The 22,546-nt window shown below is 38.2% G+C and overlaps 1 protein-coding gene and 1 non-coding gene across 43 annotated transcripts in view; both read right to left on the bottom strand.

Annotated features, from left to right (window-relative positions):
• CAST (calpastatin) overlaps positions 1-22,546 on the bottom strand; it is a 109,582-nt gene that overhangs the window by 28,704 nt on the left and 58,332 nt on the right. For 10 of the 42 annotated variants that reach the window (XM_045499048.1, XM_045498996.1, XM_045498976.1 and 7 more), the window contains 13 exons: positions 21,790-21,849; positions 17,747-17,812; positions 17,099-17,140; positions 15,196-15,252; positions 14,620-14,733; positions 13,513-13,593; positions 9,922-9,990; positions 8,424-8,522; positions 6,719-6,799; positions 5,819-5,857; positions 5,152-5,244; positions 4,927-5,016; positions 3,513-3,617 (listed from right to left, as the gene is read on the bottom strand). In XM_045499048.1, coding sequence (XP_045355004.1) covers positions 3,513-3,617; positions 4,927-5,016; positions 5,152-5,244; positions 5,819-5,857; positions 6,719-6,799; positions 8,424-8,522; positions 9,922-9,990; positions 13,513-13,593; positions 14,620-14,733; positions 15,196-15,252; positions 17,099-17,140; positions 17,747-17,812; positions 21,790-21,849 — 996 coding nt within the window. The remainder of the gene's footprint in view (positions 1-3,512; positions 3,618-4,926; positions 5,017-5,151; positions 5,245-5,818; positions 5,858-6,718; positions 6,800-8,423; positions 8,523-9,921; positions 9,991-13,512; positions 13,594-14,619; positions 14,734-15,195; positions 15,253-17,098; positions 17,141-17,746; positions 17,813-21,789; positions 21,850-22,546) is intronic. The other 32 variants (XM_045499100.1, XM_045499088.1, XM_045499148.1 and 29 more) reach the window with 7 other exon arrangements.
• LOC123581665 lies at positions 7,373-7,477 on the bottom strand. Its single transcript, XR_006703919.1, has one exon. It is a non-coding gene; the product is annotated as a U6 spliceosomal RNA (small nuclear RNA).

Raw genomic sequence — 22,546 nt, 5'->3', positions numbered from 1 at the left:
CGAGACCATTAAGCACAGTGCATAAGTTAGTTGTAATTATTTCAATAGCCTTCATCTCTTACTCAGTTATCTAGGGGGGAAAAAACCAACCAGTTCCCATGGTTAAATACAGTTCAGAAATGGGAGAAGTAGCTCATCACAAATCTTGGCTGATCCATGGATAATTGGTTTTACCTCTTTTAAAAGGACTCTTTTTAAATTTTTTTTTTTTTTAATTTCAGTATCGTTAACATACCAGGTTACGTAAGTTTCAGGCGTACACTATAGTGATTTAACAATTCTATAAGTTACTCAGTGCTCATCATGGTAAATGTACTCTTAATCCCCTTTACCTATCTCATCCAACACCCCACCCACCTCCTCTCTGGTAACCATCAGTTTCTTCTCTAGAGTTAAAAGTCTGTTTCTTGGTTTGTGTCTCTTCCTACCTCTTTTTTTGTTTGTTTGCTTGTTTGTTTTGTTATAGTCCACATATGAGTGAAATCATATGGTGTTTGTCTTTCTCTGACTGGACTTATATCGTTTAGGTTTATATTTTCTAGCTCCATCTATGTTACTGCAACTGACAAGATTTCATTCTTTTTTATGGCTGAATAGTATTTCATTGTATGTATATACCACATCCTTATCCATTTATCTACTGATGAACACTTGGGATGCTTTCATAATTTGGCTATTGTAGATTGCTGCAATAAAAAAGGTACTCCCTTCACTAAGAACTTTATTGGATTACTGAACCATGAATAACCAACTGCATTCGAGATAAAAGTGCAGTTCTATAGTAGATCACTGGCTTCTAGGATATAGCATTTGCATTTTAAACTACTGGTGACTTATGGGAAGTTCCATGATATGTAATAATTGGCACCTGTACCAAGGCATGGATTTAGATCACAAAACAAGGAGCTCCTGGGCACAAAGAGGAATATCACTTAGCAAATTCCAGCTCAACCTACTACTCCATCTGTATTTCAACCTAAAATAGTAGTTCTCCATTGAATGAATGATTGATTTTAAAAATATTAAGCACTTTTAATGAGCCAAGCACTCTTCTAGGCTTTAGAATTACAGTTTTATTGTCCTGTAAATTAACAATTATCATTAAGGGATTAAAGTTGTGTTTTTTTTAAAAAAAATATTTCCAGTTATATTCTACTGCAACACATGGAGGAAGTCCTATTATGTAGTGGCACTCCCCCATTCAGAGATTCGTGAGGTTTCTACCTATAAAACAGCCTTCGTGAAAGTCAGAAGTCACCTGTAGAAGACTCTCCTCTCCAGGCTTATGGACAATGAGAATCATGTGCACTGTTAAATCCTTTCTATTCCTGTTTGATCTTTACATTCTTTTCATTTTATTTTTTTTTTAGTTTATTTACTTATTTTGAGAGAAAGAGAGGGAGTTTGAGAGTTTGAGCAGGAAAAGACGCAGAGAGAAAGAATCCCAAGCAGTGACAGTGTGGAGCCCAATGGAGGGCTTCATCCCACAAACCGTGAGATCATGACCTGAGCTGAAATCAAGAGTCGGTTGTTTAACTGGCTGAGCCACCCAGGCGCCCCTGATCTTTATATTCTTTAAATGCCTGCACTGTAGGCACTGAAGACAAATGTCTACTCAACTGAAATAGCACCAGACCAGGTCACTACACACAGAAATGGGGAGGATTAATGAGGTATCATTGTAGAATACTTATGTCATGATACATTATAAGAATAAGTAGGCATGGATGTCTTCTCTGAAGCATGATGCAATTTCTCCATAGAGAGCTCTCTAGTATGGAATAAACTGAAGTGGTTTGGGACTCCTATAGAATATTAACCTTCATAAGGCTTATCAAAACATCAGAGTATCCAGAAAGTAATAAATTCACCATTAGGCACTAAAATTCAGCTTAAAAATCCAGAGGATTGGAAGATCTTAGGAAATATTTATACTTTGAATATAATTAAAAAGGAAAACTACTTGGATGTAAGTAAGTAAGTAAATAAATAAATAAATAAATAAATAAAAGGAAAACTAGTGGAAAATAGCGGAAGATAAAGTAGAAACTAATAGAAAGAATAGAAAGAACAGTCCTTTTAGTTTTAGTTAGAATTTTAGAAGTTCACTGCTGTGGAAGTTTTCTAGAGGAAACATAAATACATTTATACATGTATCCCAAAACTAGTTACCCCAACTGCTTAAGAACTTATTTTTATGCAACACTTTTTACAACTACTGACCTGATTTTAGTCACCCTAAGACACTTTGCCCTGAGATTTATGTTTATACGTTTCCTCCCCAAATTACTGTCTTATTAAATCACACCATTCTCTGTAAAAAGTCTGAAATAAAGTGCAGTTGGTCCCCTGCCCTGCAGCTGTCTGGTAGTGGGACTGTAACTCAACTTGGTCTGCTCCCCCACCAAGACACACACACCCGCAGGGTCTTGCCAGGACCATCCTCTCCCTCAGACATTTGTCTATGTGGCTGCTTTAAATAATGTGTGCCTCGCACTGTCTTTATGACAATTTCCTTTCTTCTCAATACATTACTTGGTCTTGGAGGACGAGGACTGCTTCCCCTGCTCCCTTGTGTTTGCCTTCACAAAGCTTGTCATGCCACACTGCGCCTGGTAAGCCCTCAAAGAAAGCTGAAGATAGAAACTGGCCCATTTTGGACCAGAGCAATCCCAGACTCAGGCCAGGAGCCTGTGAGACTCACTTTCCTCAGTGATTCAGAACAGGAAGTGACAGCGGAGGCAGCGGCATTATGACAGTGACAGGCACATGCCAGCTCCCCTCCCTGAGCTGATAGGCTGATGCTTCTGAGGGTGCCCAGGCTGTATTTCCATGTCCCCCAACTACACTGCCTTGTCAACAATGCCCACAGGCCAACTCCCTCTTTTATCCCAGATAACTCAGCTGAAAAATTCTTTAAAAACTGTAATGTCATGGTAAAACTCTCCTCCACGAAATATAAGCTTGTTATGGCTCATAAGGCTTGCTAAGATGTTGAAGTGTAGTAGGCATGCAGGAACTGCAGTTACAGAGTTAATCCTTGCTTGATATTATTCTAATTTGAGACAAGATTTTCAACATTTTTCTCCATAGTTATAAAAAGAAGGATCTTCCCACCCCATCTACCACATTCCCCCTCTCTGCTTATAAAAAGAAGCACCTGGAATCCTTTTGAAAACACAAATTTCCAATGTCCACAAGGGCAGACAAACCTCTCGCCAAGCCATTGCCTCCAGGTTATCTTGTTAGTCAGGTGTCATTTAAGCATTGGCAGAAGAGATTAGCATTCACTTTACATATTAAAACTCTAGATGGTTTAAAAGACAATACTCAACTATCCTTCTTGGTTGCTAACTATGCAAGAATGAAAATCTAAGTTAACTAGACTCTGAAAGTAAGGCAGAATGAAGAGTAGTTAATTTTTAATCTCCAAAAAAGAAAAATTGTGTAAGAACATTTAGTTTCATAACCCGCCGAACAACATGCTTTGTATATGAATCCAAGGTCAGTACCTCATCAACTTCTTTAATGGAGCTGAGGTCGAGCTCAGGTTCTGGCTTCCGAGTGCCCAGCGAAGCAGAAAGAGCCTCCAGTGCTTGATCACTCATTGTGTCCTGCTAAAAAAGGAAAAAAATCTGTACATTAAAAAAGGGAACATCTCTTCAGCCTGAACAACCTATCCACTTCTTTGTGAAATCCCAATTTTAAAATTCTAAAATGAGTTGCAGATTAGGGAAGGACTTTAGGAAGGCAATTTTATTGGAAACCTAGCAGAAAAGAGAAAGGAAAAAAAAAGAACTTACCAGTGAATGAAAACTGGGGCTAAGACACTTCCACAGTGTCTTATGCTGTTTATACCTTCGGGGGCACACTTCACTCCTTATTTCTCAAGCTATAATTATTACACAACACTCGTATCAAAATAAAAGCTTGAAGAAGTAAACTTTCACTTTTCTGTTGTTGTTGTTTTTTTTTTTTAATGTGTCTTTAGAAATAATTTCTGACAACCCTGGTCTTAGCAAACTAGCAAAGTCCAGGAAGCTGGGGAGCTTGAAGTGGCCCCACAGGCTTCATTGTCTGAATGCACAACGGCTGATGGCTGTGGGGACTCCCACTCTCAGGGTGTGGCTCTCACTGCTCCCCAGCCAGCCAGATAAAAATAAACTGTCCCCTCCAGGAAGGGAGAGGCAGAGCAGACCCGACACAAACCGCTCCTTGCATTATCTGAACTATCTGCAGATGGGGAATGTCTTCTCAACCAGAAGATGAGCTGCAGGACCACCGTTCAGGATTGGGGACAATTGATTATGGTTAATAGAAGGTACAGAAGCAGCTACAACCACATCCCACTAGTGACTTACAGGTCAAACTCCATTAGAAAATCACGGTAAATAGGGCACCTGGATGGCTCAGTTGGTTAAGTGTCTGAATGTTGGTTTTGGCCCAGGTTATGATCTCGCAGCTTTGCAGGTTACATCGGGCTCTGTGCTGGCAACGCGGAGCCTGCTTGGGATTCTCTTTCCCTCTCTGTATCCCTCCCTGACTCGCACTGTCTTGGTCTCTCTCAAAAATAAATAAATAAACTTAAAAAAAAAAACAAAGAATCAAGGTGAAGATTTATGTTCTAAGAGTGCAACTGTTTTGGTGTCTTGTCTTTCTGTGTGTTGTAATGATGAGATACTCTTGTTTCACAACCAAGAAGGCTGTGTTCAAATCATGATTAGTATTTGCAGAAACAAAGAAGGCCTGTCTGGAGATAATGGATAGAACCCTGATTGGATTTACTAGTCCACACAGACCCCGAGGGAAAAAAGATGCCCCTCATCATGCTGTACTGGGATTATCCTGAATCAACTAGATCAGGCTCAGGAAAGCAAGTGCTATCAGGTGGACCATGTTTATTTCCAAAGAAGTAATTATTTATACCTCCTCCACCTTTCTTTTTTTCTCTTGGGGTGAAGCAGCACTTTTGACTACCCTGGCTGGCTGAGCTTTAAGAACCTCTTCTGTAGATTTCTGAAAGACAAAATGCAAAAGATTAGACTTATAGTTAGAATAAATGTAACTTTAATAATCAGAACTAAAAAGAAATTGTTTTCAAGTTTTATATAGTTTCTAACAAGCTCCCCCTAATTATTTGGAAAACAGTACCTCTTCCTTAGGTTTCTTTCCACGAGCGGTAGGAGAACTGCAGGTGAAGTCAGATGACAAAGCATCTATGGCATCACTTGGCCCCATGGGTTTCTAAAGAAACAGGCACCATGATGGGTAACACGTGAGAGTCATTCAAGTTACAGATCACAATACAAACTCAGCAAATGAAGAATGATTTGACATTCCTTTACTACCAAATCAAGTATGTTATCACATAACTCAGATAAATTCTTTGTTTGGAAGGAAATGAGTGCTCACTAATACTATTTTCCTGTTTCCCTCCTTTAAATGGATTACATATTAGGATATTCTCATTCTATTTTTATTAATATTTATTTTGCCCTAATACCTTCTTGGCTCCATTCTGCTTTCCCTCAAAAAAAAGAAAATATATATATATACGTATATATATATGTATATGTATATATATACACGTATACATATGTATATATATATACACACGTATACGTGTGTATATATATATATACTAAGCCATGAGCACTGAAGCAACCCCATACCCATCTCCTTCCTCTGAATAGATGGAAACTTGATCTGATTTAGCGATTATTCATAGACACAATATAGAGAATTGATGCCCTATCCCCCAACTAAAGATTTAAAAAAAGGTTAACTTGTATCTTAGAAGACATTTATGTAAACTCACCGAAGAGTCTGGAGGAGGCCCTGTGATACCTTCTTTTTTCTGAAAAAAATATTAATTTGATCATGTTGAAAGTCCAAAATTAACTTTTACAGTTGGCAAAATGTACTGTTCAGTGAGTGTTATGGGTTAAATTGTGCCTTCCCACAACCTTTCAAGAGTTCCTAGTACTCCAGTGTGTGACTATATTTGGAGGTAGGGCCCTTCAAGAGGTAATTAAGGTTAAGTGAAGATATTAGGATGTGCCCTAACCCCATAAGACTGCTGTTCTTTTTTTTTTTTTAATTTTTTTTATGTTTATTATTTTTGAGAGAGAGACAGAGAGCAAGTGGGGGAGGGGCGCAGAGAGAGAGAGAGAGAGAGAGAGAGAGAGAGAGAGAGAGAGAGAGAGAGAGACACATAGAATCTGAAGCAGGCTCCAGGCTCTGAGCTGCCAGCACAGAGCCCAACGTGGGGCTCAACCTCGTGAACCACAAGATCATGACCTGAGCTGAAGTTGGGCGCTTAACCGACTGAGCCACCCAGGCACCCCAAGACTGCTGCTCTTAGAGAAGTGGGGAATGTAGACCAAAAGATGTACACACAGGGAAGATGGCCACGTACAAACCAAGTAGAGAGGCCTCAGATCCATGCTTCACAACCCTCAGAAGGAACCCACGCTACCCACACCCAGATTCGTTTTCTGACCTCTAGACCTATGATACAAAATATTTCTGTTGTTCAAGCCATGCAGTCTATGGTACTTCATTATGGCAGCCCTCGCAAATTGATATAGTGAGAGTCTTCATAACAATAACTTCACATGCCTCATTATATTTTCTAATTTTAAAAAATGTGAATATATTAATGGGATAAGATTATGTTCCAAAAAGTAAAATAAAAGTAAATGATCATTTAACTTACTGCCAAAAGTTCCCTGTATTTTGGAGGAATGGTGACTTCTCTTTTACCTAATTCCTCTATGTAGATGGAAGTCATTGGATCCTGGAATAAAGATCACACAGAGGGATATTATATAATTAATTAGCTGACAATGTTATATGCTATTATGCAACCAAAGTACTGTTGCCATTAGTAATTTATGGAGCTACTGAAATGAAATGCACTTAAAAAGCCAATACTTTATACAACTCTGAAATTGTAAGTTTATACAATACTTGCCCTTATTTAATTAGCTTAATTCATATGTAATACTAGAAAATATTCAACCTACTATATTTTTTATTCTTATACTAAAGCACATTTTAAAACATTTTTCATGGTCTCTTTCCAATACATATAAAAGTACAGTTAATAATAAATTTCTCTATAAGCTAACACCCAATTCTTCCAGACCTAATTTCTAAGAAAAAAAGATCAGCTACAGTCACATCTCCTGTTTAACCCTCTACTATCCCATTCCTTTTCCTTGTTAGCCAGCAATAGCCACCAACCTGAACTTTATTGTATCTACCCACTTCAAATCGAGCAAATTTTAAAACAATTATTCCATATGTATCCACAAACAACATGCAGCATTACTTTGCCTATTTTTTCTTTTTTTTTTTTTTTTATTGAAAAGGTACAGAACGCTTTACAAATTGGTGTGTCATCCTTGCAGGGGCCACACTGATCTTCTCTGTATCCTTCCAATGTTAGCATATGTGCTGCCAAACTGAGCACTACTTTTACATATTTTCAAATGTTGTATCAATGGTATCATATTCTAGGTATCAAACTGTATTATTCTTATTCAAAATTATGTTTTTATAATGTATCCCTGTTGGTACATGAATAATTCATTTTAACCACAATAAAGTGTTCCCTTATATTAGCTTGTCTGCTATTGACCAAAATCATGTCCAAATGTTTCACCTGTGCTTGTAACTCCTGGTGCACATGGGTAAGGCTTCCTCCAGGGAATCTCTCTACAGGTGGAATTGATAGTTGAAGGACAAGTACATCTCAACATCCACAAGCTCCATGTCAATTGTCAGACTTTTACATTTTTGCCACTCTGAGGAGTGTGTTCTCTCCATATTTTAGTATCATTTCTATAAATACTAGAAAGACTTTCATTTTTACTTATTTATTAGCCAAACAAGTTTTCTCCTATTTTTCTATTGGGCTGTCTTTTAAAAATTCTTCATAAATCCTAGAAACAGATCCTTTGTCATGTCTGCTTCAAGTATTTTCTTCCAGTCTTTTGCATGTCTTTCTATTTATCTTTTTAATATCAAGGAACATATAATTTTCTTGCTTTTTCTGGGTAAGGAATAGGGATGAGCTGAGGGTGGTAAATTTCTAGAAATCATAATAAGTTCAAGCCTAGGGGACTTAAATCTCAAGGACAGAAAAATGTTTGTGACCCAACAGGCTGTATTCCAGCACCAGTCACAACACAGACAATCAATAAATGTTTGCTGAATCACTGTAATAGGATAGCTACCATAGGACAAACCATTTCCATTTATAACACTAATGTTTAGTTGCCATTATTGATAGCGACACCATCCTGCTTCTCTCCAAGCAACAGAATGCTAGGTATTCTTTTGTGCCTCATGACCATGACCTTATTTCCTTTCCTACCCATTAAGTATAAATCTTTACAGATACCAAGATCACATACTGAAACTTCAGGTCCAGTATATGTTGTGTTATCTTCTTCAGTTTCTTCAGGTCCTCCTAAAGTGTCTACTAAGTCATCCAAAGCGGCATCCAGGTCTGACTAGAAAAGAAAGAGAGCAGGTATTTAAATGCTATTTGTAATACATATTTCACTTCTGATTTTTTAACTACAAAAAAACCAAAAATTCTGTGCAGAAAAACACCAAACATCAAAAGTTCTTCAAACATTAAAATAGTTAAAATCTAGTCTCTAATAGACTTTATTATGTAAGGCCCCAGAGTACACATTTCAGGTTACAAAAACAGAAAGCCATGTTCAGATAAGAATCACAACAACTTCAGTAAGTCTAATGGCAGTAACTACAGAACAAACGAATGGCTCATTAAAGTTCCCATTCCAACGTCCTCAGTTAAAAAAACAAAAACAAAGAATAAGATCGTATAATTGTATGCAACAGGAGAAATTCTTTGTATTTATTCCTTATCAATAGTTTCCCAGAGTTACATATTTACAAAGAACTCCAACAAAATGTCTATATAGTACCTCTCCCAAATAGAATCTATTTCAAAGATGGATTGCCTGTGTTCCTTCATTCATTTGTGGTTTTTTGTTTACTTACTTGCCTAAAGAAGTCTACAAAACAAATTACTTGAAAGGGATGTTAAGCTTATAAGACGTGACAATCTATTCTGTCAATATGGGCTTTAATTAGTATAATGAAGGAGTGCCTCCATCCTATCTCTGAGGTTTAAAAAGACTCATTGTGAAGAATATGCTGAATTTAAAAGGGAAAACAAGAATTTGGGAAAAGACCCTTTATTTACTTAACTCAAGTTAAAAATGATTATTTAACTTTTTTTTTTTTTTTCAACAACCGTATTCCCACTACAATTTTAGGAACTCACCTGATCATGTAATACAACTTGGGACCTGTTAGCTTTAGACCGATTCATTTGGGAATTTCAGAATGGAGAAGTGTCTTAAATTCTTTAGTCATATCTCTGGTTAAAGAAGGTATATTTGCAAGAGAGAAACTGTAATGTAAACTCCACCAGATGTAACTAGAGTTTTCAGAACAGAAAGTTAGAATACAAAATGTTACAGAGGTGCCTGGATGGCTCAGCTGGTTAAGCGTCTGACTCTTGGTTTTGGGTCTAGTCGTGGTCTTGTGGTTTCGTGAGTTCCAGCCCTGGGTCGGGCTCTGAGCTGACAGTACAGTCTGCCTGGGATTCTCTCTCTCTCTCTCAGTCTATCATACCCCTCCCCTGCTCATGCTGTCTCTATCTCCCAAAACAAATAAACTTAAAAAAAATATTTTGAATGTTACAAACATACCTGAAAAAATTTCACAATTTTAGCTTATAGCAATAATTCATGAGAAGGGTCTTTAAGTTATCCTACCTCATATAGTTTGCCCTTAAAAAATAAGATCCGAATAAATTTAGAGGCTATGAATAAATAAATTATCTCATGTAGAAATGCACTGCTATCTTCATACCTTTCCAGATGGTTTACCCGGTTTGGATTCAACTGGTACAGCAGACGTTAATGATTTCTTTTCTTTTTTCTGGTGGATTTTAGAAAGAAATAAAAACTTTTTCACATATTTTTCTTCAATAATCTAACAAATTCAAATTACTAAGTATTTCAACAAGTTCAATGATATTACATATTTAAAAATGAGTCTAATATTAACAGCATAGATCATATATTGAACATCTGCCTCTGTGCCAGACAACATGTTGTATATGTCATATCCTTTTCGAGAACAGCATAATTTATTTCATTTAGTGATGTGGAGAGCAAGACTCAGAGATGTGACGTAATTTTTCCTAGGTCACACAGTAAAGGAAAAACCAAGAATTGAATCCAGAACTACCATCTCTTTCTTCTTTGCTCTTGGTTGCCTCTCCAAGGGCCCACAGTCAGCTCACAGCACCCAAGAATTTTTTCTCTAAGTGGCCACTTCTCACTGTTGCTCTTTCAACCTTTGCCTGCACACATTAAGACCTCTCACCCCCTGACTTAGCATTTCACCATCCACTCCTTTCTTAATCTCCCTAAAATGTTTCAGTTGCTCTTTCAAACACTGCCGATAACTCTCCAATCTGCAATCTCCATGCTTGACCCACACATAATCGTTTCTTAAGTGTGATCTCAGTAAGCACCCCTAATCCAACACATCTCTCACAGCAGCCATGACTGAGCACCACCCTAGGGATCCTCTGGCATTTGTGCCATCATTCTCTGCCACTCCTGCTGCGTTGCCCCCAGCCCTACACATTCCATGTTTCTGCCTCACACTGGTGGCCCGAAGCAAAACGATTCTCTAGAGCCAGGGCCAAACACTTGCAGGGACTGAGGGGAAGTAGACAGGTGAAGATGCCAGGTTTAAGACAACAGAAAAGCGTCCCATGTGGAGGTCTCTGAAATGTGGGTGGCAGAGCATGGGGGATGGAGAGCACACCAGCTCCTATGCACTGCCCACATGAGTCTTCAGGCAGACTACCTCTTCTGTAGCTCAGTAACGTCATGTGTGACACGGGGACAGTAACTGCACCTCCCTCAGGGGGTTATGAGAATTAGATAAATTCATCTATCAAAGTGTGTTTGGTACATACTAAACACTATGTAGGTACTCGTTGGATGATTAAGTGCTAAATAAGTGACCACCGCTATTGTTAAAAACACCGCAGGGGTCACCAGGGTGAGAGCGTGTATCTGGGCAACCAAATCCACTCTGAGGATTCAACCACAACCTTATGCAGTATGCATTCATATTTGTTATCCCCTCCTTCCTTCCTCCTCCTCTCTGCCCGCTCTCTTCATTCTCCTGTCCTTCAGAACAACATTCCAATTGCCTTGCTACACGTCTCTCTCCAACGTTTCAATTCAGCCTATCGAAAATCGGGCCACTTTGGACCTCAACCAGTTCTCCTTCTGACCTGTCCACCCATCAGTCGTAACCAGGGACCAGGTCACAATTTAGAGAGGCACTCTCTCTCATCAGAGCCGGCCCTGCACTTGCAGGAACCAGACAGTGCCCCCCTGGACTCACTTTAGGGTTACCAACCTAGCTCGTTCAGATCTGAAGCCCAAGGTTATCTCAGAGTTTATGATACCTTTGCCCACTGCAGCCAATTCTTTTCTAAAACCTGAAGATTTCACTTCTGCAGTGCCTCTGGCATTTCTCCCCACTATCTCATTCTATCCCAGCTCTAATTTAGGCTCACTTAGGACTGTGGTCACTCAATCCCACAACTCGGTGCACTGCCACCACTCTGTGTGTTCTCTAACCTCCAGTGTGTATCCTCTACTGGTTAAATAGCTACCACTCATCTCAGCACTACCCACAGCAGTGCCTGGACCTGTCTTTCTGGTCTTACAGTCCCACTGCTCATGCCCCGTGTGCCCCACCCTCAATGGAATTCACTTTGTACCCAGAACACATCTCACACTTTTCCACTCTGATGCATCTGCAAGCCTGCAATCCTAGCTACCTACCCTTCATGCCAAACTCAAACTGGATCTACTCAAAGTGTGTGTAATCCTGCAAACAGACAGAAGCCCTCCATTCCCCACCAAAGAGCTTCTAGTGGGAGCTTGTCTTAATCTGCCTTGGAATGCAGTCCCAGGGATTCTGTCTTCTTCCCGCCCCTGGATGCGCTAGCCTGCTGCTAGGGTGTCCTGCAGTCATACGACAGTGCTTTAAACATGCTAAGTACCCCAGCCCCAATTGAAGATCTGATCAATCTCACTTCAGGAAGATGGATCAGAGACAAACAAAGTGAAATGCTTTGCCACAAGTTCAAGCACACCAGACTTCCACATATGCCTCTCATGTTACTGGTTAGCTTTCACTTTTTCCCTAGCTACTTTATATCTAGCATAAAATTTCAAATTGATGACATTTTTAAATCTTTTTGAACAAATCTAATCTTCTGTCTTAAATCTAACCATTTTTCAAACGTTTTCATCTAAGTACCCCTCATCAACAACACAGAGTAACATTTATCCTTAGAGAGGGGAGGGGGTGGGAGTCTCAAGAAAATATACAAGAAAACACATTTTTTTTTTAATATGAGTATTTTCATTTAAAGGTTTATGTAAATTTTGCCATAACTCCATAGAATATCTGCATTAGTTTGCATACAAACTAATGTGTCTCTTCCTTTTCAAAATCTGAGAAAAACTGGTGTTTCAAGATGTGCCATACTTTTATCCTATGACCTTCCTTACCATCTAGCCTGAAGGGGGATACTTTTCCTATTTTGAAAATTAGGAAAACAGATAAATCAGTACTACTTTTTAAAAAATTCATTTCTATCTTCTTACTTTTGCCGCAATTACTTAATTGGGGCTTCCAGAGAAGTAAGGAGCATTTCTAGGGAGACGTGGCCTGTAAACTGATTAGTAACTCTGCCTTGCTATGGGTAGAAACAGTAGACTACTTCTCATCTTACATTTCCAGGCTAGTATTTGAAATAGCTCTTCAAATGATCTAAAGAAGACTTGCCCATCATTAGTCAGAGGGGCATATATACTCTCTCCTGAGAGGGCTGGGATGTCTCCTTTGAAAACTTCCCCTATCAACTCATGTATATGTTATGACTGCTTGTTATTTACTCATATCAAGACAGATGCTCTCCAGGTTGAAAGCTGAGAGAAATGCTTATTCACATATGGCAATTTTATTTGCTTAATTTCAAAGCTATAAATATTGTTGAAAGCAGGGTCTGAGTCAACTCACATTTTAATTTTCTTGGTACTCATACCAGGCCTTACACATGGCAGGTGCTCAGTAAATATTTACTGAACACATGAATTCTCAAATCAGTTTTGTTATCTTGCTCACTCTGTATCTTTTAGATGCATCCTCTTCTTCATTAAATTTCACACAAAGAACAGTGCTCGGTTTTACCAAATACAGGTTATTTGAGCATGGTAGCACCAGATCCCTAAATGCTTACTGAGAACCAAACGAAAAACCAGGTTGTAATGGGTCTTCACCGAGCACGCATTTTTCATAAAAGAGACCCGACAGGCAGTGAGGCCCACATACACTTCATGTCTGCCTAGGTGTGCTTACCTTGTTATCTGGTTTGGCAGATGCTGCAGCTATATCAGCAACACCTTCTCTGCCAGCAGAAACTGCATCCTGTGATTTAGTCTAAAGGGGATAAAAAGATTAACAGAACTACGTATCTTTGAATGACTGTTTTCAAGATCAAGCATTTCAAGTATCACTACTGAGCCAGTTATAACTATCATGGACACAGTGCTGAGGAAAAGGTTACTAGCTTCTACTACACATAGTACAACAGTGGGGACCACATAAGGCTGGACTCAAGAGCTACAGAGTGCACGCAGGTGCACAAATTTTGAAGGGGGCCAGGTAGGGACTGTGATAAATTGTTATAAAGTTGTAGCCAATTGTTGCCACATAATCTGATGTTTCAAGAGAAGCTAGAAATTTGAATTTTATGTGAAACATTATGACTTGAATTGTTGGCAACGCATTAAAAAAATTTTAGTAATACTGCAAGCCAAACAAAATAGAATTGAACAAAACACATAATGGCTGCCTTTAAGTGATGAGCCACATTTGTATAACCACCTTCTATCAAGTCCCTTGTCAAGCAGGTCTCCTAGATGTCTTCTAAGAGCTCTCAATGGAAAAGTTCTTCTCATAAGTGTTTATTCTTCAAAGAGTTGACCTCCATTAGCTGTGCATGGAATCTATTTCTGATTTTTTGGCTCTATAAATTCACCTCTTCTACAACGAAATTCTAAACACCTCTTTCAGAGTTCCATGTAAAGAGCAGATCATGTAGAGCATCTGTGCTCTTAACTCTGAGAAGAGGGGCCCAGGTGGCAACCAGTACCCCAAGCTTCCCATCCATGAGACACCAGAGTCTGCTGCCTTGTAGTCATGACTGGGCACTGCTGTGCAGTGGAAGAAGGCTGGACTGAACTTCCCCTCAACCAATCTGATGTATTTCTTGAGCTTTCCAGAGGCCCAAGTTTCCACAAGGTTATTTGTAAAACCAGTAAAATGATAGCACCGAATCCTTACAATACAAGGTATGTTCAGCATAGCTCCACAGATTCAACTACACATGTCCATATAGATAGAGGACGTGCATCTTATTCTCTAGTTGATGGTAGTGTTTTCCTATCAATCTGAGAGGTATACCTTTGGTTTTGTTGATTTCTCAGATGTCGACTGCTCACTTGATCTGGAAACTGCTTTTTCATTATGAACATGCTTGCTTTCTGTATCTGATGCATGCTTGGGTAGGCTTTTTGGCTGAAACACACACACCACACTGTTAACAACACAACAAATATTGATGCTTTCCTCTATGAAGTGTGAGCGTTCATAGGACATTAATAAATTGCAAATCCTGCTGCTGCCACATGGTGGTGCCATTTAAGCCAGAAAAACAAATAAATGAGAGTTCAGAATTTTATCCCTCACACACAAAAAAGGCTTCACCTACCTATTGATAACAAGTCTTTTTTTTTTAATTTTTTTTTTAACGTTTATTTATTTTTGAGACAGAGAGAGACTGAGCATGAATGGGGGAGGGTCAGAGAGAGGGAGACACAGAATCTGAAACAGGCTCCAGGCTCTGAGCTGTCAGCAGAGAGCCCGACGCGGGGCTTGAACTCACGGACCGAGAGATCATGACCTGAGCCGAAGTCGGCCGCTTAACCGACTAAGCCACCCAGGTGCCCCTGATAACAAGTCTTAATGATGATCACTTACCTCTTTGTGTTCCTTTGGCTTTATTTCTTGGGTTTTTTTCTCAGGAACTACAGATGGCTGTTAATTTCAAAAGATAAAATCTCAGTTACATTGGAGTCCTTTCTTTTATTACTTCCAAACAGGCTTAAGAACAGAACTCCAAATTAGACCCTTCTGCCTCACTTGGGAAAGGCTCACTTAGAGGAATACACATGTGCTGCTTGTCAATAGTTATTCTACCAACAGCATGATAATGACAATCATAAGAGTAATAAAAAATTAGCATTTCATTTAGAATGATTTTTCAAATAGGTATGTATCTCTAACTTATTGGCTGTTTTTCACAATTCATACAGATCATTTAGTAAACGCCAAGTCCATTCACAGAGATGTCACATGGTCACTGTGACCTCTGAGTTTGTTGATTGGGAATCTTACTCTAGATTCTTTCTTTTAAAAATCTCCCTTTGTAGGGAATGAACATGGTATTTCTGCAATTTAATGATTTACATAGTCTTTTCTGTGTTACAAGTCGAGAAGGAGATATCACCAGAAACCCAATTCTCTTGAGATTGTGTAAACAACCAAATGGAACAGCAGATGATTTCCACCTTGCAGCTCAATTCTTCCTCTATAGTGGACTATAAGATTATCACTCTGAGCGGTCAACCCAAAGGAGCTACATACAATCAGATAAGTTCACCTTCCACCCAGATGACCTCCCCTTGCCTGCATTTAAAGGACATCTCTGGGGGCGCCTGGGTGGCGCAGTCGGTTAAGCGTCCGACTTCAGCCAGGTCACGATCTCGCGGTCCGGGAGTTCGAGCCCCGCGTCGGGCTCTGGGCTGATGGCTCAGAGCCTGGAGCCTGTTTCCGATTCTGTGTCTCCCTCTCTCTCTGCCCCTCCCCCGTTCATGCTCTGTCTCTCTCTGTCCCAAAAAAAATAAATAAACGTTGAAAAAAAAAATTAAAAAAAAATAAATAAATAAAGGACATCTCTGTGCTTTCCCACAGGAAGCCTTGCAGTCTTATCTGAGTATTTGCTTAAGCATGCTTGAAAGAAGTAATGTGCACCATCGTATGTAGGATAAACATTTGCCTGCAGACACCCTCGGGTCCATCTCCACATGGATACAGATTGGCTTTCAGTCTAGACAGCCATGAGTCAGGGAAGCCACTCCCAAGGGAAAGTCAGAGTTGTCTCCTGAGAAACTGGAACTCGTTCCACAAACTGAGATAAGACTGTTAAGATAAACCTAGGATCCTCTTAGCAAAGACTCTCATCTGTAAGTCATCTAGGTGCTGGGTTCAAAAGACATTTACTCTTGATGTCCCATTTTTTTTTTTTTTTTTTAATTTTTTTTTTTTCAACGTTTATTTATTTTTGGAACAGAGAGAGACAGAGCATGAACGGGGGAGGGGCAGAGAAAGAGGGAGACACAGAATCGGAAACAGGCTCCAGGCTCTGAGCCATCAGCCCAGAGCCCGACGCGGGGCTCGAACTCACGGACCGCGAGATCGTGACCTGGCTGAAGTCGGACGCTTAACCGACTGCGCCACCCAGGCGCCCCTTGATGTCCCATTTTTAAAGTAACTGGATACTCATTACCCTTTGTCCTTTCTCCTTGGTTCCTACTGCTTTTTTTAACAATGACTTCAACTATAACAAAAATCTAGACCTGAACAAAATGCCTTCTGAAATATATTGTTTTCATTTACAAAATAAATTCATTTTAATGTACGGACTTAATGTTATAATTATTCACTTATGCTCTAAAAAAAGTTTAAAAGGGTAATCCAAAATTAATTAAATTAGTTGACAAAAAAATCCTTTTACCGTTCAGTAGCACCAATGGAGTAAATTGGTTATTCATTATTACTGCTAAGAATCCAAACAACTCACTAGTTGACTTAAATTACTTACCTTAGTTGATTGTGACTTGTTTTCAGGTTCTGTTTTTGCAGCCTAAACTCAGAAAAATAAAGAAAAGAGGGAAGGAATTACAGAAGAAAGGAAAAAAAAGACATAGTTTATAAAGTTTAACATAGATTTTCTTCAACTAAGAAAGCTTTCCAAAGGAGATGATTTTGATCTAAATATAAGCTTTCTAAGTTTATTATACTTTTCTTGGAATTTTAACTGTTTAGATAAACACATTAAGTACACTAACACTCTGCTCTTACTTTTAGATAGAAATTTACATCTTACTTTTGTTATGTGTACCAAAGATATGTAAAAATTTACTGCTACAAACATTGTAGCTAATATATAAGCAAAACAAAAAAAAATCTTCATCCTTCAAAGCCAATGATATGACTGATCTTTGTGTGAAATACCACAGGTTTTGGCTGTCAGTGTGAAACAATGGGATGGTGACAGAGCCAAGGAGAACAGAAAGCAGTGACATTTAGTTTTAGTGCCAGAATATGAGCGATGGGTCACCAAGCCTACCACAAAGTCCGTGATGAGTGAGTTACTGAAGATCTCGAACTGTAATTATTAGTGCATGCTGAGCAGGTGAGGCCACCATTAGCAAACAGAAATGTCCCCTAGTACAATGAACCACATCACCTGTTTTTTGGGTCTTTTCTTGCTGGGGGAATGCTGTCCTTCCATCTGTTTGCTGATTGGAATAGCCTAATACAAGAGCACAGCCCCAAGTGTGATTTTATTTAATCTGACAGTCAAATAAGTATCATGTATCATTGGGCTAAATGTTTATATCGAGACTCGTTCTACTCCTCTACTGCATCTACTCCATGCGTATGTATGTAACTCCAAGAAGTGGTAGGCACTAAAATTCTAAAGCCTCAAGCAAATATTGCAATTTGGATTTACTTTTTTTTCCGTGACAAAAATCTATAAAATCGCCATTAGTAAAACTAACTTCTGAACCCTTTCCTTCAATTTCTCTGTGTACAGGCTGATTGGGCCATTTCTTCCACCTATATTTCTAATGCTTGGTTATGACCAAATCAATAGTCATAAGTACTGTCAAATTTTTTCTGAAATTTTATAACATCCTGTAAACAGTACATAGATTTTTTATGCACAATATAAAGTTCTAAGAATGCTTTAGAAGGTCTCATTGTGACTTAAGCTCTTTACTGGAGTGTTTTACTCAGTTTTACCCAACCAAAGGTCATTTGTGTTGAAAAATACAATCCCTTAAGTACATACATGCATTCTTGGTATAGGCAAGATGTGAAACTGGAATAAAACTGGATTAAACATTTTTGAACTTTTCAAAATAAAAGATGAAAAATTAGGCCAATATTTCCTGTCATTTCTTTCCTTTTTATCTATTTGGTGGTGTTAACATAAACTCCTATTTTTTATTCTATTTGAAAAAGCCAACACCAAATACCCTCTTGATGTATCACGCCTTGTGCTTCAGCCATGAAAATACAAACATTCCTCCTATAACGAACGGACCCTCATTATACCAACATACATGTTGTTTGAGAAGGAAACCAAGTTCATAACCACACAAATCTTTTTAAAGGAATTTTAATTTGGGATCCTTTCAATTAGGATCTTTGTTAGTTTCTGTATTTGCTACTATGCTTTTTGAATTTATGCAAATGAAATTTATTAATGATTATTAAGGAAAACAAGCAGCTGGTATTGTAGTGGTTTAGATCTATGAACAGCTTCTACTTTGTAATTTGTCAATCAGATGTTGCAAGGAAGAACTCTACAAAACAATTAAGAATTTATGCTCACACATGTAAGTAGTTTATAATGGAATATTTTTATTAGTAGTTGCTAATACATTTCCCAAATTTATTTTTGGTGAAGGTGGTGGTGCTTAACATAATAGTGATAACAATAATAACTAATGCTTATTGATTACCTCTTAGTATCAAGGACTGCTCCAAACTTTACATATGCCAACTCAGTCCTCATAATAATTCTATGAGGGAGGTATCATCATCATCCTATCATCATCATCTCCACTTCAGGGATGAGAAATTTAGGTACAAAGAAGTTAAATAACTTCCCAAGGATACCCATGGTAGAGCTGGGGTTTTGTGTTCTCAATCACCACACTGTACAACATTGTCTCTCCAGTGTTAGACAGCTCCTACTGGGCATCTGCTGTAGGACAGGCACTAATACCCTTAATGTTTGTTTTCTTACATAGGCTTGTGAAACATGTACTATTATCCAAACTGTACAGATAAGGAAACAAAAGCAAAGATGTGTTTCTGAATACCATGGCTGATATGAAATGAGATTCCACACCAGGCCATCTGGTTCCATTGTTCATGCTACATAGTCTTTCAGGGATTTTATCCTGATTAGAAATCTGACCTTCCATCTTAACTACAGCAGTATGACCACTGATTCTAATGCACCAGGGGCAAGAGAGAAAGAACTTAGATCTAGACATATCCTTCCTCTTCAGAGGTATATGGACTTTTATTTGAAAGGTATGGAACACAGGATTCAGTATAGGTATTATCTTGAATTAACATCTTTTTTCTAAAAGCTCAAAATATTTGAAAAAATACACTCAAGTTCACATTCACAAAAATCTTCAAGAGAAGGCTAGTATAAATGTTATGACACAAACATCACAAAAACATTGTAACTGAAATCCACCAAGAAAGGGAGTTGATGCCAAAAGTGGTCCTGAGTCAGCCATTGGTGATATTTCATCACCAAGACACTTATTTTGGTCTCTCCCACTTTTTCCCTACTTTCCCCTCTCTCTCCTCCCCTCCTCTAGTTCTGTAGGACTTCCAGGAATTCTCCTGATTAATCCTTAGCAATGGTTGAAGGGTTTGTGGACACTTGAAATAAGCACTGGTCCTCGAAACGAAAGTCAGGGGCAATGGATTAGAGTCAGGCAATGGGTCAAATGAGAACCAAAATAATAAAAAAGAAATCCTAGATTTGTGGCTTATTGGTTGATGCTTCTCCGATAGTCTAAGTTTTTTTAATATTCTAAGATTAAGCTTGGTCTTCGTAAATAGTGACAACTAATAGATGAATAGATCAGGTAATGTATATTTTGAAAACAATTTAAAAATTCATGTAAAATACTAAATAAAAACAATTTTAGATTAACATTTTTTAAGTTAAAAGATATGCTAGATGACATTTATTAGAGATTTGAATAGTATTCTTCAAGATACTTACAATGTCCTTCAAAAATAGCTGAACATGAGGAGCACCTGGGAAGCTTAGTTGGTTAAGCATGAAACTTCAACTCAGATCATGATCTCATGGTTCATAAGTTTGAGCCCCATATAAGACTCTACAATGACAGCTCGAATCCTGCAGCCTGCTTAGATTCTCCGTCTTCCTCTCTGCCCCTCCCCTGCTTGCATGCTATCTCTCAACAATATTTGAATTAAATATTTAAACATTTTAAATACTTAAAATCTAAATATTTAAATAAGTATTTAAAACAAACAAACAAACAAACAAACAGCTCAACAAGACACTATAAGATCTCCCAACAGCACTAAATTACAGTGCCAGTACTAAGTTTTAGTATAGGATCCTACTGGGATAGCAAAGTAACATGGAAGGCAGAAAGCAAAAAACATGTCAGTGATTTTAAACAAGAGCAACTTAATAATAATGGAGCTGGGTTAGCTTTTAAGGGCACTAAAGGATACTAGCTCATAAAAATTAGTTAAGAGCTTCTTGAAAATGTGCCCGCTTTAATTCTCCACCCCAATTGTCCAAGAAACACAGCTTGAGATACGGTAACTAAGGGAGAGGGTTAAGGCAGCTTTAGCCAACTCTTCAGAACTACGCTTACTCTATGTGATAACTCCACTGTACAGCATTCTTTTTCTACTGAAATTCCAAGAAATAATTATTAGAATAAATCCCAAATAGAGCTGAAAGTTTTATCAATAAGATGTTGTCCCATAGGACTAAAATTTCACAAACTTAAGAAAGTATCTAAAGTAACCAGTATTATGTCACTTGTTTCATGTTCACTTAGTATAAATTTTCTCATTTGTACACTAAGTTTTATTTATTTTTTTAAAATTTTTTTAATGTTTATTTATTTTTGAGAGAGAGACAGAGTATGAATTGGGGGAGGAAGAGAGAGAAATGGAGACACAGAATCCAAAGCAGGCTCCAGGTTCTGAGCTCTCAGCACAGAGCCCAACGTAGGGCTTGAGCTCCCTAACCATGATCATGACCTGAGCTGAAGTTGGATGCTTAACCAACTGAGCCACCGAGGCGCCCCTGTACATTGAGTTTTAAATGGCTAGAATATTATAAAATATTATTATTTTAATAAGAAGCATTCATATTCTTCACTATATCCAGAAAAATGTACTTAGATCATTTTATCATTTAAAAACTCCATCAAGCCTAGAACAACAACAAAAAATCTCTGCATTACCTCTCTTGTCTAGATATTCTAAAACAATGTAGAAGTGCACAGATGATACTTGAGGTAAATATTAAAAGGAAAGGTGGGTTTCCAAAGATCTCTATAAATTAGGAAGAAAATGTTTACTTCCATAACTTAAGCTTGTTAGGACATATAACACGTTTGTCAGTCTACATTTGTTTTGCTTTATAAAATAATCACTTAAAGGCATTCACCCAAGTATACCCTTAAAGACTATTCATACCTTGGTGTCTGTGGGATTCATACTGGAAGACTTGCTGGTGGAAGCAGAAGAAGCTGACACCTAGAAAGTAAAGAAAGAGAAAGTCTGATTCTGGTTAACCTACAAACACTTTGTCTTTCAATTCCTCTTAACCATACTTGTTCTTAACTCTACCTTGGTTTTACCTCTTCTCGAGTACAACTCCCACAAAAGTCCAGTAGGTGGTCTTGCTCAGTGGGCAAAGCCTTTACAACCAGATCAAATGGGTACAAATTTGGGGTGTACTACTTACTAAATAATCTTGGGCAATTTTCTGATTTTTAGTTTCCTCTTTCTCAATTTTTCTTTAGTAGATAACTATAAGTTTATTACTACCTGGTGCATAAGTGCTCAGTAAATATTTTAATTATTGTCTGCGTTATTTTTAGGAAGAACACAGACTTTAAAACTTGACAGAATTTTGTTCAAATGTGAGCTTTGCCAATTACTAGCAGTCTTAGTTTCCTAGGTATATAAAATGAGGTCAATGTTGGCTCTTTTGCAGGGTTTTGCGTATTTGAGATAACTAAATGTCTGGCATATTGTAGGTGCTTATTAAATTACTAATGCATTAGTCCCAAGATATTATAAAAGACAGAAAGAGCAGGATGTAGCACTAGAAAAGACTCAGGAAGATCAGAATTGTCCTTTCAGTGTCACATAAGCAAGAGAAGGTGGGAATGGTATTGCAAAGGTGATACTGCTGTATTTTATGTCTCATCCAGGCTCCTCCCTGCAG

This window comes from Leopardus geoffroyi, chromosome A1, assembly GCF_018350155.1.
Source record: "Leopardus geoffroyi isolate Oge1 chromosome A1, O.geoffroyi_Oge1_pat1.0, whole genome shotgun sequence".
Classification (NCBI taxonomy): Eukaryota; Metazoa; Chordata; class Mammalia; order Carnivora; family Felidae; genus Leopardus; species Leopardus geoffroyi.
Note: the sequence above shows the minus strand (reverse complement) of the source record. Positions and strands in the feature narration are given on the sequence as shown.